Here is a 17,144-nt window from a genome sequence, read left to right as displayed (position 1 = left end):
TTCTCAATTGTACACATACATCAGTCTGTTTCATCGTTATTTTCACAACATATTTTATTATTTTACACAGTAAAAAATACGTGACTAATTTTAATACCTGTATAATCTGATAATCAATGCAAAAGAATAACAATATACATGGCTGCTCATAGACAGATAATGATTTATGCTGCAGATCTTTCACAAAACAAATAAACATAGATAAAAACACACATGAATGCAAACAGCGATCTTTTATTTAAGGCAAACCTACCATAATTATATTACGTTTAATTGTACAGTTAGTTATAAATTATGTTATCAAATAAAGTTAATAAAACATGCTTTATCAGAAATCTCTGTGCGTCTCGTTTGACAGTCAGAAACATTGATCTTACATAACAGTCAGAACAAAACCAGCTCTTCGAAAATGAAAAGTATTGCGTATTTGAGTGGTTTGTGTTTGAAAGAAGAAATCCCCGTGGACCTGACCTGACGCTGATCGCATAATCAACAGAAGAATAACGCAATCTCCGCGTTGTATCTTGATGAATTTCCACACAGAGGTACGCAAAATGTAGGGAGGATGTTTCCCCATGTTTTTGATATACCACTATCGGCTGTTAAATTTGAATATCATTAATTATATACATCTAGCCAAGTTTCGTATGTAAGTTTCCCTTACAGTCAATGCGAGCGTCGCAAGACCGGAAATAAGTATGCACACACTCGCGTCGCTGAAGCTCACCGGCGCCATCTTGTGCAACTAGCCCATTGATTTAACCTGTACAGTTTAATAGTCATGTGCAATTAAATAACTTATTTACATCTTGCAAATAAGAAAATTGCATTAGGTTATAATTTTATCAAGTTAGTGTTTTTCATGTCAAGATGTTCTTTTTCGTATGTTTTCTGCATACAGTATGGAGCTTCACAAATGCCTGGCATCCATAAATGTTTATCTTGGGCTGAAATGCCCAAACTATAGTTAATATGAATTCCATAGTTCCTGTGGATTTTTAGGTCTTGCCTCAGAAAATTGTGTTTTTGATGTTTTCCCTCAAGTGATCAGCAGTTTAGAGAGAGAAAGATAGAGTGTGTGAGAGATTATGAATGACATTCTTATGTACATTTTAAATTGTTGTACAGTGTATGTTACATTGTAATAAATCCAAAGATGGGAAATGTTTTGACAGTCATGGTTATCATTGCAACAATCTTGCATTATAATCTTGTTTCAATCCAGATAACCTAAATCTATTGATGGCTCATGTTGTATGACTAAATCCGTCCATATTTCCTCAAAACTTACTAGAAGACATCATTTGAGGGGTCTTTTTTTTATCTCCTGGGGAGCATACCCCCAAACCCCCCAAGAATTGCTTTTTCACACAGTACAATTTAATAAATAAGCATATGCAATAAATATAGACAAACGTATGTCATTTGAAAAGCTGTAGTGATGGTCAAGGAGCATTTCTGTGACGCATGATCCTTGAGGAAGAACACACAGCAGTATTTGTCATGGCTTTCATCTGTACAGAACAGGTTCTGCATTCTATTTGGAAGTCTTTTGTTCTGGATTTGTTGGGAATATTCTACAAAGAGAAGAGAGCCATACTCTGATCACAAACTCTCTGTTGAGTTTTCTGTCAGCTGATACACAACACACAGATTCGGGGTGAGAAGCTCTGGCGCTTCTGGTTACCTGTATTGGCAGGGGTGGATGTTGCAGTGGCGGATTTGAGGCGTGGGTCTATTCTCCGGCTGACAGTAGCTGTCGTTGACTTGAGTCATGGTCTTGTTAACGATTCTCATGCACGACACCACAGTCCTTCTCTCTCCTGAAACAAAGCACAGCAAAACATTTATATATAGACATACTATACTTTCATGAAGTGTCACTCAAGGGTTGTCACTCAAGTGTCATCTTGCATATACTTACAGAAATCGATCAATCTGAATGCTCATTTTTAGGCGTGTTATGTACAGTAAATAAAAGAAACCGAGAAGAAATGTGTCAATAAACAGTAAAATTTCACTGTAACAGCTTTATACTGTAAGGCAGCAATATAATTGTAACACTTCTGGTCTGTTCTTGTGTTTTGGTTCTGTCTTCCTTGTCTTCACTTGACCTAGTTTGTAGTTAGTGTAATCACTCATTCTGTCCACCTGTACAGTTAATTATCTCAACAGCTCCTGTGTATATTATGTTATTTAAGCCCCTCAGTTTTAGTTCGTTTGTTTTGGTATCCTTTGTGTTTCTTCTCTATTGGATTAAACTAAGTTCATTTTGAATTACTTTGTCTACCTTCATCATCCTTGAACCAAACGTGACAACAATAAAAACGCATTAAAATTATATATATATATATATATATATATATATATATATATATATATCAAAAAAAAAAAAAAAAAGAATTTACTCTTACTGTAAACTAGCTCATATACCGATATTCATAAATGCGGCATCCAGTTATAGTTAAAGTTATTGTTCTTGGTGTAAACAGGCCTTTATAATTCTGTGAGCATGTTATCTGTCACAACTTAACATTTCATAAATATTAATAAAATAAGCAATATGAAATAATAATTTTTAGTAATAGTAACAATATACAAAAATGTTTAAACATTTAATACATAATGTTTAATAACTAAAATTAAAAAATACTAATAAAATGTATCATATTTAATAACACTCACTATACATTAGGTTAAATAATTGTTTTATAATAAGTTATTTTAAACATTTAATAAATACTGTTTTAAAAAATAAAAACACAAGGATAATGAAATAATAACATTTAATTATATAAATTATTATATTTATAATATTAAACTGTAAACTACATTTACAGATTACATTTACATTACATTACATATCGAAAGCCACTCATATTACATATTGCACTATATGAATATTATATTTTTATATATAATTTATAACTAGCTTTTAATAAATAATTCTATTATAATAAATAACTGAAAACATGAAATAATGTTTAACAAATAACTGCATTTAAAAAGCATAATAAATACTAAATAAAAATAAATAAATAAATAATAAAACATTTATTAATAGTAGTGGTGGGTTGTTATCGGCGTTAACGTGCTGCGTTAAAAAATATCGCCGTTAATCTTTTCTCAAAGTTGGGTTGGGAGCTATGATGACTTTCACCTTGATATTTCATATAACCGACTGGCTGAGGCCAGCCTAAAAAGATGCTCAGGACAGTTGACGGACCACTGCTGCGCATCGTCACAAAGCTTATCTTTTTAACGTGTTTTTAAGCATTACTGCTTGTCGATTTAAACATTAAAGCATCCAAACACAAGACGCGGAAAAGCTGAACAGAGCAGCTGTTTACTCGCGCGCTGTGTTCGGTGCGCACGAGAGAGAGAGAGAGCCGAGTATCACGGACAGCGACACTGAACCGAGCTCTCTTCTGCGAAGTTCTCCTCGAAGTCCCTCCTGCACCTGAACGAACAAATCGAATTTGCTTCTTTTTGCTCTTGTGCCGACAAATACATACCAAATATCCACCTTGGAAATTATGCTCGAAAAAAACTGTCAGTTATTTCTTAAGTGAAAGTAAACAGTTGAGGAAAAAAATAGTGTATATAATATTGGATGCGTTCATCGTCTCTTAAAGTGACCTTTAGCTACTAGCTGCTGTAATGTTAATCCAAGAAAATGAACATGAAAATCACTCACTGCTCTTGACTGAATTACTTTGTAGTTTTAACAGTCAAACCAAAAATTATTCAGACACCAGATATAATGTTTGATATATATAGCAAAACTGTAATAATGTGAGAAATGTTGAAGGTGTCTGAATAAATGTAGGTGATTGTATATTTCATTGTTAAATTGAAGACTATCCAGTGCTATTTTACATTTAATTATTTGGTTTCTATACCTTGAACCCTACAAACTTGAAAAAAAAAACTTAAACATTGTGTAAATAGCACAAATAAATAAAAATAAACGAACATACAAATTAAACAATTCAACCTTCAGCTGGTCCCCCCTGACCCCAGCTACGGATCTGCTCACGCCTGTTTCACATACTCCTTCTGCAGTGTGTATGCAGTCTCCGTGCGTTACGTATGTGGTGCAGCAGGGACTCGATGTGCTTTCACACAGGACACGTTACGCACTGCAGACGGAGTATGTGTGAAACAGGCGTAAGGTTGTTTGCACCTTGTGCAATGTGGAATTAGTTTACAGCTTTTTCAAGCACTTTGTGATGCATTTTGGAAACAGATGAGCCCCTTTTCTAATGCACCACCTGGCTTGATAACCCCCTTCTCAAAGACTTACTGTTTGTCAATTTTATTTGGGTAACACACATATTCTGAATGCCTTCGGCAGAATTTGAATGAGCCATTTTAACCTAGATTAATCTAGATTAATTTCAAGATCACAGTGAGATTAATCTAGATTAAAAAATTAATCTATGCCCACCACTAATTAACAGTAGTAATATTTTATTAATAAATTAAATATCATATCATATTTTAAACTGTGAATTTAAATGTCACAAGGACCAACATGAGGTGTGTCCCAAATCGCGTATACTTATGCACTATTCTATGACTTTTCTATGTTTTGTAGTAGAAATAGTGTGAATAGTGCGTTCACACTGAAAATTACAAAAAGAAAAAGTGCACTTTAAACACCCGGATGATGCAATTAAATAACCGAAAAAACTAAGTGTGGAATGTTGGACACTTCATGCACTCAACTGTTGCAGCTTTGATTACGTTACAAAGGGGGAGGAGCTATCAGACTCTGATTATGAATAACAAACTAACCCTGTATAATTCATACAGTACATGGTTGAGTACATAATGCGTGAGTACATAGTGTAGGAGTGCATAGTGTATAGTGCTTCATTTGGGACACAGCTATGGTTACACAATATCTATTAGCTTAATGGCAGTTTGAGACGTCTGCACAAGTTTACTACGAATCCACTGAGGATGTTAATGTTTGGACTGAGTCGAGTGTTTAACTGTGTTTTCTCTGGCACGTGTGAGCGTTTGCGTTTAATCTGATGCTGTCTGCTCCACTTTCACCTCCTAACCAGCCATGTCCCATTTCAGGTAATTACAGAACAAAACATTTCTAATTAGAAATAACAATACGAGGTTATTTCTAGCGATCATCTTTGGAGTCGGGGGTCCTTTTGTGGTCATGACCAAATTAACAGAGGGGAGAAGCACTGACCCGCGTAACCGGCGCTGAATTTGCCCGGGACCTTTAATTTGCTGTGAACTCTGAATGTTGTTGTTGCTTCAGAAGGTGGCGGGACGCCAGACTGTTGGATTAGCCATGTCATTAATTTAGTGTTGTTCTATGTTTGCCAAGATAAACCATGAGCAGTCAGAGACAGAGATTAATTCCTGCGAGCGGCGAGCAGTGAAGGGCAGCCTAAGAGACACAGAGACAGAAGCTTTGCTCCAAAACATAGTGCGCTGCCTACATAGTCAGCATTTTAGCCATCATGTGTGTGTCCCAGATGCAAAGCTTGTTCCAAAAGATAGGAAATTAAATTATGATGCCTTTTAGATATCTTTTTTTAGTGTAAGGCAGCATCACATGTCATGTACAGTATAATTTATAGACAGATGTGAACTTAATGCAAAAAAAAAGGGTCAGCATAAATACTTTTACTTAGCAAGGGTGCATAAAAATTGTTCAAAAGTGACACTAAAGACATAAATAATGTTATAAAAGAATTAATGCATTTTTTTGGTTTCCACGACTGTTCTGATTTTCAATGTTGAAAACAGTTGTGCTGCCTAATATAAATATATTGTTACATTTTTATATATTTTTTTTATATTTGCATATTTAACAATTCATTTCTCACACACACATAGATGCTGATCTTGAAAATGATCTACAGAGGGCAAAAAAAGGAGGTGATTAAAAGTATTGTAAATATTTTATTTATAATTTATTTACACTTTTATTTAAATTTGAACTTTTAATCTTAATGTTCAAATAGTTAGGTGAAGTTTGCGCTCACTGTCCTTTTGTCATTTACTTATACACACACAGAACACACCAACTGAGCAAATTAATGCAAATAATTTCTCAAATAATTCAATATATGTATCCATGAGCTAGTTCTCGAGGTAATTATTACAGATCCTAATTCATTCACTCCAGCTTTATTAATGTACGACACGCATGTGCTGGCATCATTAAACACATGATTATATTCATCAGTTCATGATTGGCTTGAAGGATTGACGCAGACCATAAAACAACCTCTATTTCATAGATGTGTCTAAAAATGTCAAAAACAGACTTTTTCAGGCCAGAACCTGATTTTCAGCTCATGTCGAAAACATGAAGTAAAATGAACTGCCCTTAAAAACCCAATTCATCAGACAGAAGCAACAGCACTTAACAGCTGCTTTAGAAACAGATTTAATTCATGTTATTGTGTGCAAGTACACAAGCTGATGCAACACTTCTCGCAGACAATGCCCTTAGGAAGCAATACCCACTGAAGAAACAAGCAGATCAGCGTTAAAACGGGAGCTATTTGAGGAAAGACTGCATGCCGGTCTGTTGCAGATTCGTGAATATAACAAACTGTCACGCTCAGACGGGCTTAGAAAATAAGACCGGCCTCAAAGTCACCTTTTGGGTTATTTTATGCAAGCAAAAGACATGTTTAGTCCCAAGTGAACAACGGTTCCACCACATGTGACGACTTTATTTCTACACGCTTCATTCCTTTGCGAGTCAATTATTGCTGATATAATTATTCTGAGATTCTTTTTTCATAGCAGTAATTATTATTATTTTGGCGGCTTTAACCTGCTAGATATAATCACACAGCTGTGGTTCAGAAAGGGAGTTTTTGCAGTGATGCAATGGAAGAACCATTTTTGGCTCTACAGAGGAGCTTTCAGTCACCGGTTCTAAAAAGAACCATTTTTTTCTGAGTGTGAAGAACATTTTAGTTATCTAAAGCTTCTTTCCACTGAAGACTGCATAATGCCCGTCCACTTTTTCAGCAGCGCTGGTTCCTGAAGTACTTTTTACCCAATAATTTAGCTTTTACTTCCAGAACCCGACTGCTGCACTCTATAAAGAACGTTTTGCAGACTGGAAATGTTCTTCAGGGAACAATAAATGCCTTTACTTTTAAGAATGTAGGCTACTCATGAGAATCAATGCAGACGGGGATTGTGGGAAACTAACGGCACGAACCTCCTCCGCAGTGCACGCTGCAGTCCTCCCAGCTGCTGTGAGTCCACAGGTACATGTGTTCTGGTTCCTTCACCGGATCACTGATGTCCTCCTGTGACCGGTTCAGGGCAACCGTGTATTCATAATGGATCCCATACGTCTGATCGTGGAACAGCAGAACCTGAGAGAAAAAGGAGCAGTCAGGAGCTCTAGCGTTTATTTATTAGCTTATGTGTTCTGTATTTTGTCCTAGATAATAATTTTATTCAGCATGAATGCATTAATTTTTTGTTTTGTTTTGAACTTTCTATTCATCAAGGGATCCTGAACAAAATATTTCACCGTTTCCACAAAAATACAAATCAGCACAACTGTCTTCAACATTGATAATGATCAGAAAAGCTTCTTGAGCAGCAAAAAGTTTATCAGAATGATTTCTGAAGATCATGTGACTCTGAAGACTGGAGTAATGATGCTGAAAATACAGCTTTGATCACAGGAATAAATTACATTTTACAATATATTCAAATAGAAAACAGCTATTTTAATTTGTAATAATATTTTAAAATTTTACTGTATTTTTGATTTAATAAATGCATCCTTGGAGAGCAGAAAAGACTGCTTTCAAAAACATTAAAAACTAGGGGTGTAACGAGGCCTTCGGTTCGGTACGCGGTACGCATTATGGACCGAACGGTTCGTTGGACTAATTAATTATATTTGGAAAATAAAAAAAAATTGTGAAATATAATGATATGCGTTCAACAAGGTAGCCTAACCCAAACGACGTAACAGGCAACGCCCCTGACACCCCCGAAGAAGAAAAAAACACCAACTTAAATGTTTATGTTAGGCTACTCAGTCAGGCGCTCGCTCACTCAGTACGCGCTGAAGGCTCGTTGCAAAATGGCCAATCCAAAGTGCACCCAAACACCAGACCTGTTGGTTATTGGAGGATCTTCTATTTCTGGTCTGTTAAACGCATTAGCCATTTTGCAACGAGCCTTCAGCGCGTACTGAGTGAGCGAGCGCCTTTATGGGCCTTCCATACAGGACGCGGTATGCGCGGCGCTGCGCTATAAAACCCATTCATCTCAATGGCTTGCTCCGCGCAAGGACGTTTTGTTGCTGCGTCGACCAAAGCGCAAGCGCAGCGGTGCGCATCATTTGCGTGCTTGCGCGCACGCCGCGGTCAAAGCTCAAAACAGACTATGATAGAGCTCCCGCTAAAAGTTTTTAAAACTCCGCCTACGCCATAGCGCAGCGCAAATCGCGTTGTATCTGAAGGGCAACGCTGAACCCAGCGGCAAGTGCCGCGCATCCTGTGTGAAAGGCCCACTCTGTGGAAAACGTAGGTTTTAAGAACATGCTTAATGTAATTGAGCCCCGTTACAATATTCCTTCACGAGCCCATTTCAGACAGACCGTAATTCCTGCTTTGTTCCAAAAAACATAAGCCCTATAGAGAACCAATTGAGTAAAAACACACTCAATATAAAGAGTTCTTGAGTTCCATATAAAAAGTTACATCTTTGTATTTGTTCATAACTAATATAACATTTTCATTTTTTTTTATAAGGAGCTGTTTTTGTTTTATACAGTATGCTGCTAAGAAAACACCATAGAAGATGGGTTAGCTCCATCATTAATTAATGAAAAAAAAACATACTTTGTTAGTTTTAATAAATAAAACATTTTTTAAAAATCAAGGAGATTTATCTGCCAATTTTTTCTTTTTGCTGTATCTAAAACGTACCGAACCGAACCGTGACACCAGTGTATCGTATCGAACCGAACCGTGAATTTTGTGAACCGTTACACCCCTATTAAAAACATATTAATATATTATTGATATATATCTTGAAAGTTATGTTTGTATTGAAAAAATCATTTAAGATTTTATTTTGATTATATTTCAGATTTTCCCTGTCCTTAAAGCTAAATTAATACCAGAGGTGGAAAGTAACGAATTACATTTACTCGCGTTACTGTAATTGAGTAGCTTTTTTGTGTACTTCTACTTTTTTAAGTATTTTTTTTTATCTGTAATTTTACTTTTACTTAAGTATATTTTGTTTGAAGTATTGTACTTCGCTACATTTTAAAACACATTAATTACTGAGTAAAAAAAAAATCGCTCCCTGGAAGCTATGTCAGTAAATAATGGGCAGGAGGGCAAACTAAAATCACAAGACAGATGCAGACGGACAAAACAGGCGTTAGTGGTGCAGACACCGCTGAAAACGAAACCCCGTCATATTCTGAAGTTGAACTCAAGGAAATGAAGTGAACCCCTGGCCATATGTATGCTCTATTATGCTGTGTATGCTGTGCTTGCCTAGGGAGACCAAACTAGCAGTTTATAAAATCTCGACAAGACATCAAGCCCACGTAAGCATATAGAGGTGAGCTAAATAATTGCGTCATTGAATTGGTGGTTAAAATGATGCTTTGACATTTTAGCAAGAGGTTTTGCACAAATTAGCCAAAAAGATTGGTGCGGAGTGTGCGATTTATATCGTCTGCGATAATATCATAATTGTTGTTTTAATGATGTACGCGCGCATTTAGAGTGTTCTTTCACTGTGTGATTCAGTCTGTTGAAATGCATTTAGAATGAAATCAATCAAAATCATTTAGAATCAAAATCACACAAAGAATGCTGTCTTTTCCTCTAAAAATCATAATCACACACACACACACACACACACACACATATATATATATATATATATATATATATATATATATATATATATATATATATATATATATATATATATATATATATATATATATATATATATATATATATATATATATATATATATATATAGATCAGTGGGGATTTCTTTAAGACTGCAAGGGAAGCTCAGCTTCCCCTCTAATGTAAAAAAAAACAAACCGGTCAAATATGTACTATTGTGTATTATGTATTGTGTTAATCAGCTACATGTCGGCTGACTCGATTTTCTTCTCATACATTCCCGTAGCGTCACAGTGCATTTCCCTGTTGAAGCCGAGCGTCCATTGACTTCAATGGGGCTGCTTTGAACAGTTTTTTTCAGTGCTCCGAAGCTAGACGGTCATTGGATAAATGCTGCGATTATGTCCCGCCCACGGACGCTCAGCGTCTCTGGAGGTGAATGAAGACTGGGTTTCCGCGTGATGATTGGAGGATCTGTCGATCTCCTTTTGACTGACAGCGGTCTGCACCATAAGAAGTCGGCGAAGCTGTTTCACGCTCAGTCCCATGATCGCGGATTTCTCAAGTGTATTCGAAAGCCAAACTGCGGCTATATTTCTTGATATTTGTAAAATGCAGAACCACCACAAAATTGAATTGGTAACTAAGACAGATTGAAAATGTGCACTCACACACACACACACACACACACACACACACACACACACACACACACACACACACACACTATAGCCATCTAGTGGTTAAAGTGATTTATTACCATTTTTAAACTGAATTTCCCCAAAAATGGGCAAAAATCTTACATTAAACCTTATAAAATTATCCATGGTATCCCCATGTATGAAAGTTAGAAATCTGGGTCTTTTATGAAGTGAATTTTACCTGAAATGCTTTTTTCTTTTTTTGTAAAAAAAAAAGCCTATTTAAATAAATATTTATTTATTTATAGAAATGTAAAAGATTTAAATCCTCCAAAAACTGTACAAAGTTTAGTAAAAACATAAATGAACAGAGTAAAATTATATTTGTAAAAAATTTAAATATTTTACTATTACAAAATGAAATGTTATTGTCTGGGGTCAAAAAGACCCCGAGTGTCACTACAAATGAAGACCATCAGAGGGTTATAATGTAGGCCGAAAATGAGCTTCCCCTCTTTGAAAGACCAGCAGCCGCCACTGATATAGATATATATATATATATTTTTTTTTTTTTTTTTTTTTACAACAGGACAGTAAACTAAGAGACTTGCGTTTTAGACACCATATTGCCGGTTTTTGTTCTATTTCTACAACAAAAATTTATTCCAAACACAGCCACCAAAGCAAAATTTTGCGTCTCTGAGCAACATGACAGTGTTTCGTTTCTGAATGAATCAACCGTTTAAATGAGTCGGTTCAGTCGCAATGACTCACTTATTAACAGTGACTTGCTGACACATACTGGCCATTTTAATTTCACATTTAAAGTATCTTTTGATTTTTTTTTTTTATAATTAAGTTTTTATAATTTCAAATGAGTATTCAACATTTTATGTCTGGCATATCAAAACATTATTCATGCATTTGTAACTGCAGGTTAAATGCATTCTTGTCCTGCACTAAACAGTGTGTAAATACATCTAAATGCCACGTCCGATGAAGCTTTTGCATTTCCTCTGTATTGAAAAGATGAGTTTGTTGATACTGATTTGCCTGGTAACAGCCCAAATGTTTTATTATTCTAAATAACTGATTCCTTTAATTAAAAACTACTAGTTTGAGATTAATAGACCTATCCCAGGGGTGTCAAACTCAGTTCCTGGAGGGCCATAGCCCTGCAGAGTTTAGTTCTAACCCTGCTCCAGCACACATATCATGTAGTTTTCAAATAAACCTATATGATTAGATAAGCTGGATCAGGTGTGTTTAATTAGGGTTAAATCTAAACTGTGCAGGACTGTGGCCCTCCAGGAACTGAGTTTGACACCCTTGGTCTGTCCCATTTTTGACTCCCTCCCACTGTTTAAAATGTAACTAAGTAATTTTTACTCTGAGTAAAGTTTAAATGAGCTACTTTTTACTTTTACTTGAGTTGATTTTTTAGACTGGTACTTTTACTTGTACTTAAGTAAAATTTCATTAATGTAATGGTACTTTTACTTGAGTAGAATATTTTTGTACTCTTTCCACCTCTGATTAATACAGATATGGACATATTAAGAGTCTGGCAATGACAAAGTTCACTGGCCTGAGCAAAGCTAAGAGCTGAACCCCGCTCAACTCCTTCAGGAACACCGACTGTTGTTAATTACAAGTGTTAGGAGATGTCTGCATTCATTTAGCTATATAGTGCATCCCCAGAGGCCTGTGAACAGACGTAAGGTCTGATTTCAAGAGGCTACCAAAATGCCATGAGGAAAAAAGGATCACTTCCATTCATTCCCATAATAATTTCCAAGGACGGGACGGCACGGGAAAGGACTCCAGCCTCCAGCAAACCCTTTATCACAAGATTACATCTCCTGAGAGCCGTTCCTCACAGACGGTGGACGTTTTCACTTCACAAGACATTAACTGATGGACTGGAGTGGTGTGGATTACTTGTGGATTATTGTGATGTTTTTATCAGCTGTTTGGACTCTGAATCTGACGGCACCCATTCACTGCAGAAGATCCATTTGTGAGCAAGTGATGTGATGCTACATTTCTCCAAATCTGTTCTGATGAAGAAACAAACTAATTTACATCTTGGATGGCCTGATGGTGAGCACATTTTCAGCAAAGTTTGGATGATTATAGGATTATAGGATTATAGGATTAGAGGACTGGTTTTCATTCAATAGTGCACTAAATTCACTTTGATTAGTGCTTAACTCTAATTTTTTCAACTGATAAGACATATTTCTTCAAATGAAGATCAATGCTCTAAAACATTTAATAAAGTTTTCTTCCCAAACAGATACATTGTTCTTGATTTTATAAAAATTGCTGATTTTTTATTATTATTATTATTTATTTTTTTACTGCACACATTTCCCTGTTCCAGTGTTTTAACAAAAAAAAAAAAATCTTAAAATAAAGCTGAAATAAAATAAAATATAAAAATTAAACAGAAAAAAATACATTAAATGAAAATTAGAAACTAAAAGTACAAAAATTACTAAAAGTTAAATAAAACCCAAATAAACAAAAGCGAAGAAACAAAAACCACAGAATTTTTATTTTAAATTGACTACTTTAAAATATATTTTTTTAAATAACCCAAAATAAATTGCAAGGAAAATGTTGCATTAAATGTGAAATTTTCAAGAAACAGCAAAAGCATTTTCTTGTAAAATGCACTACAATCTTTGTTGCATTTACAACTTTGTAAAATCACTTTTACATTGTAATAAAATTGACAAAAGCACAAAACAAAATTACTAAGATAACCCCAAATTTTTATACAAATTGAAAATATAAAAAAGCTCATTCAAAAATATAAATAAATACTATAATAGTGTAAATAATACTAAAATTCAAGGCTCAAAAACATCAACAGACGACTGAAGTAAAGTCGTACTTTCATTTGATCTTCAGGTAAGTAGCACAAAACACAGGAAACGCAGTTTCCTAAATTGTTCGCACAACTATCTTGACTTGTCAGTGGAAGTGTCACTGTGACTCAGAGCAAAGAAATAATGAGGACCCTGGAGAAAGAGAAGAGAACAGAAGAGGAAGAAGAAGTGAAGTGGATAGAGGAGAAGGAGAGGAAACAGGAGGAAAAAGTAGGAAGAGATATAAAAGGGGACGTGGGAGAAGGAGAGAGCAAGAGAGGTAGCCATCGAAGCAAGCTAAGAGAGTACAGCATGGCTTTTAATCCAAGGAAACGTATGAACTGATGAAATGCATACCTTGAATGAAATGCAAGTCGAGACAAAAGCATCTGCTAAATGCACAAACGTGAAAGTAAACATGTACAGGATGATTATTGTTTAGATCATCCATTCAACTGCAAAAAAAAAAAAAAAAACTCTTAATTTTTTCCTCGTTTTCCAGTACAAATATTTAAACATTCATAAATCAAGATACACTTACATAAGTAGCAAAATCACCATTATAAAGTTTTAAATATGGATATTTGGTAACAAATAGTATAGGGTATAATTCTTACTATTATCAAGTTGCTTATTAGCATGCCTATTATTAACATATTAGCTGTTTATAGTGTTAATAAAGAACATTTTCTGCATGATCATATTCTATATCCCTAATCCTACCCAATACCTAAACTTAACAACTACCTAATTAACTATTAATAAGCAGCAAATTAGGAGTTTGTTGAGGCAAAAGTCCTAGTTGATGGTTTGTAAAGAGAATTGGACCTTGAAATACTTATTTTAATCCATATTGAATTTTTTTGAGCTTCAAAATCTCAACACCCATTCACTGCCATTCTAAAGCATGGAAGAGCCGAATGGATTCGTCTGAAAGAAGAAAGTCATATACACCTAGGATAGCTTGACGGAGTAAATCACGGGGTCATTTTCATTTTTGGGTGAACTATCCCTTTCATATTTGAAATCTTGTTTTCAAAGGGAATCGTGCCATTAAAATGTAATTTTGCTTTTCAGGTAAAGTATCAAGTGTCTTTATTCATGGAAGTTTGGATATTTGGAAAATGACATATACTGAGGCAGAAAATCCTTTTTTTATAGAAGAGTAAATAAAGTGTATTTAAGTAATTATGCACTGAAGTGTTTTACTTAATTAAAGGCCAAAAAAGTGCAGTATTGATTGTTTTGAGAACATGGATCTTGACCTGTTTTCTGTATTTATTTCTGCAGCGCAGCATCAAGCTGCTTTTGCATTGTGAACGGGCTTTACGCCACATGACATCATGATGAAATCATTGCAGTCGTGGAAAAGCATGAAGGTGAAGACTTCAAAACTTCTGAACCAGCAGTGGCTCCGTCCCAAACACATCTGTGTTATTGCTTTCAAAACATTCCGCGTGATCTCTTTTCCATTCAGTTTATGTATTTGCTTTGGATTCAGCAGACTGTCATGTTTTCCGGATATAACATATAACATGTTTTGTTAATCCTGAAGTCGTTCATGATGAAGACAAAATACGCCATAATTATAATTTAAATCAACCAGAAACCAGGAGAACATGACAGTCACAGTCTGCATGAAATCCAAATCGCCCCCATTTACTTTCTTAAAGTGACAATTTTCCCATTATTTAACATATGCGGCTATTTTTTTGAATTAGGGATAGAATTAGTGATTACAGGGCGGACTTTAAGAACCATTTATGTTATGTTATGAAGGTGAACTCTCTTTAAGTACACTTAAGAGGACTTTTATTTCATTATATTATCTGCAAGTACGGTTTTAAAGAAAATAACCATTTAAAAGATGAAGTACAATACAAGCACAGTGAAACGTGCATATAAAACAATTAAAAACAGAACGTAAAAATAAGAAGATATTCTAAAGAATGTAGGGAGCCAAACTGTTCACAGTACAATGGAAATAAAATACTAGAGATGTCCACTGTTTGGTTACCAACATTTTTCAAAATGTAAATAATAACGACAGAATTTTCATTCAATGTTCATGATTCAATCAATTCTCTGAAAAAACCATGTCCAGGCCTACAGTATTTCCCACTGATCATATGATTATGTAAATAAAATGTGCAGCAGATGGCTTTTTACACTGATTTTAAAAAATCAGTTCAGAAACATGTGAAAGACTCATTCATATATATATGAGAAAGGTGCATATAAGAGCCTAATGTATTTACCATGAGGTGGAGCGGAGTCTTTGTGGGTCCTTTGGCAGACATCTTTTCCCACAGTCCTCTCCTCACGTAGCGGACCGTGGTGCCAGCGAGCTCAAACTCCCCTGGCAGCTCGATTTTCCAGTCATTGTTTATGGATCGCTTGCTGGAGTCCTTCAGAGCTGCACCAGTCAAAGGAGAACACATTAATCTAACGCACACTACACAAGCATCGTGACAGCAAAACTTAGTGATTCAGTTATAAAATACAACAAAATCATCTGAACTGAGTAGCTAACTTCAAAACTTTGAATTTTCTTAAAATACATGCCAATCATCGAGCATGCAGTAACATATTCATGCATGCTTTATGATGCTTATATTTCATAGTCAATAAAAATAATCAGTGATGTACAAAGCAGGCTTACTTTAGTATCATTGAGAGACTACTATAGTTTTATTCATATCTTGAATTAGTTTCTATTTTTTTATCTTCTGATTCCATTTTAATTTTTAGTAATGTTGTGTTTTTGTCATTTTTTTATTTTTTTAATTTCTATATAGTCTTAATCAGTTTATTTAATATGCATTTTTTTTATTTCAGTTTTAGCTATTTTAGTGTATCAAGTCACACAGAAGGAAAAAGAGACATGTTTCCTTGCCATCTAGCTGAAATAAAATAAGCTCATTTAAAAGAAAAAATCTTCATATATATATATGTATCTATATTTGATTTAGTTTGTTACATTTTATGCTTTAGTTTAAGAAATTATAATAACCCTGCAGAGTCACATACATTACACTTGAATTTTATTGTAATGTGGGATGCACATTAAAATGAACTTTATGCACATGAAGCTGAACTTTAGCTTCTTTAAAAAAAATGGTCTGTAAAAAGTTGATTTACTTTGTAACAATTTTCACATTAAAATTAATAAAAATTAAATTTAATTAAATTAAATTTATGCATATAGCAGATGCTTTTATCCAGTGCGACTTACAGTGCATTCAGGCTATCAATTTTTAACTATCATGTGTTCCCGGGGAATTGAACCAATGCTCTACCAATTGAGCTACAGGAACACTAAGAAATTACATTAAGAAATTGCTAGTAAATTTCACAAATAATCAAGTAATGCATTTAATTAAACATGACATTTTCAAATAAAAAAATTGTATTCTTGAAAAACATAAATAATGTTTTAATTAATTGATTAATAACTATTATAAAATGATTTTCAGCATCATTAAAAATGTATATTTCATGACAGTAATGGTGGGAACTGATCAAATCCTGATCAATTTTTCTTACCATTATGCATTTGAACTTCTTTTGTTGAATGAGCTACTGCATATCATTCTTCCATCATTAGTGCACAGTCAACCTATTTTTATACACATATACGATGACTCTATGTTTCGAAGCAGCAGATGTTGAAGACGTGTGATTGCCCACAGTCTGCTGCAATGAAAACATGAACTGGTTTG

At 34.6% G+C, this 17,144-nt stretch overlaps 1 protein-coding gene across 2 annotated transcripts in view; it reads right to left on the bottom strand.

Moving 5' to 3' along the window:
* LOC132101325 (A disintegrin and metalloproteinase with thrombospondin motifs 17-like) overlaps nucleotides 1-17,144 on the bottom strand; it is a 121,396-nt gene that overhangs the window by 17,168 nt on the left and 87,084 nt on the right. For both annotated transcript variants that reach the window (XM_059506202.1, XM_059506213.1), the window contains 3 exons: nucleotides 15,681-15,838; nucleotides 7,220-7,379; nucleotides 1,688-1,823 (listed from right to left, as the gene is read on the bottom strand). In XM_059506202.1, the coding sequence (XP_059362185.1) occupies nucleotides 1,688-1,823; nucleotides 7,220-7,379; nucleotides 15,681-15,838 (454 nt within the window). The remainder of the gene's footprint in view (nucleotides 1-1,687; nucleotides 1,824-7,219; nucleotides 7,380-15,680; nucleotides 15,839-17,144) is intronic.

This window comes from Carassius carassius, chromosome 2 (assembly GCF_963082965.1).
Source record: "Carassius carassius chromosome 2, fCarCar2.1, whole genome shotgun sequence".
NCBI classification, from domain to species: Eukaryota; Metazoa; Chordata; class Actinopteri; order Cypriniformes; family Cyprinidae; genus Carassius; species Carassius carassius.
This window is presented reverse-complemented; position numbering and strand designations above follow the sequence as displayed.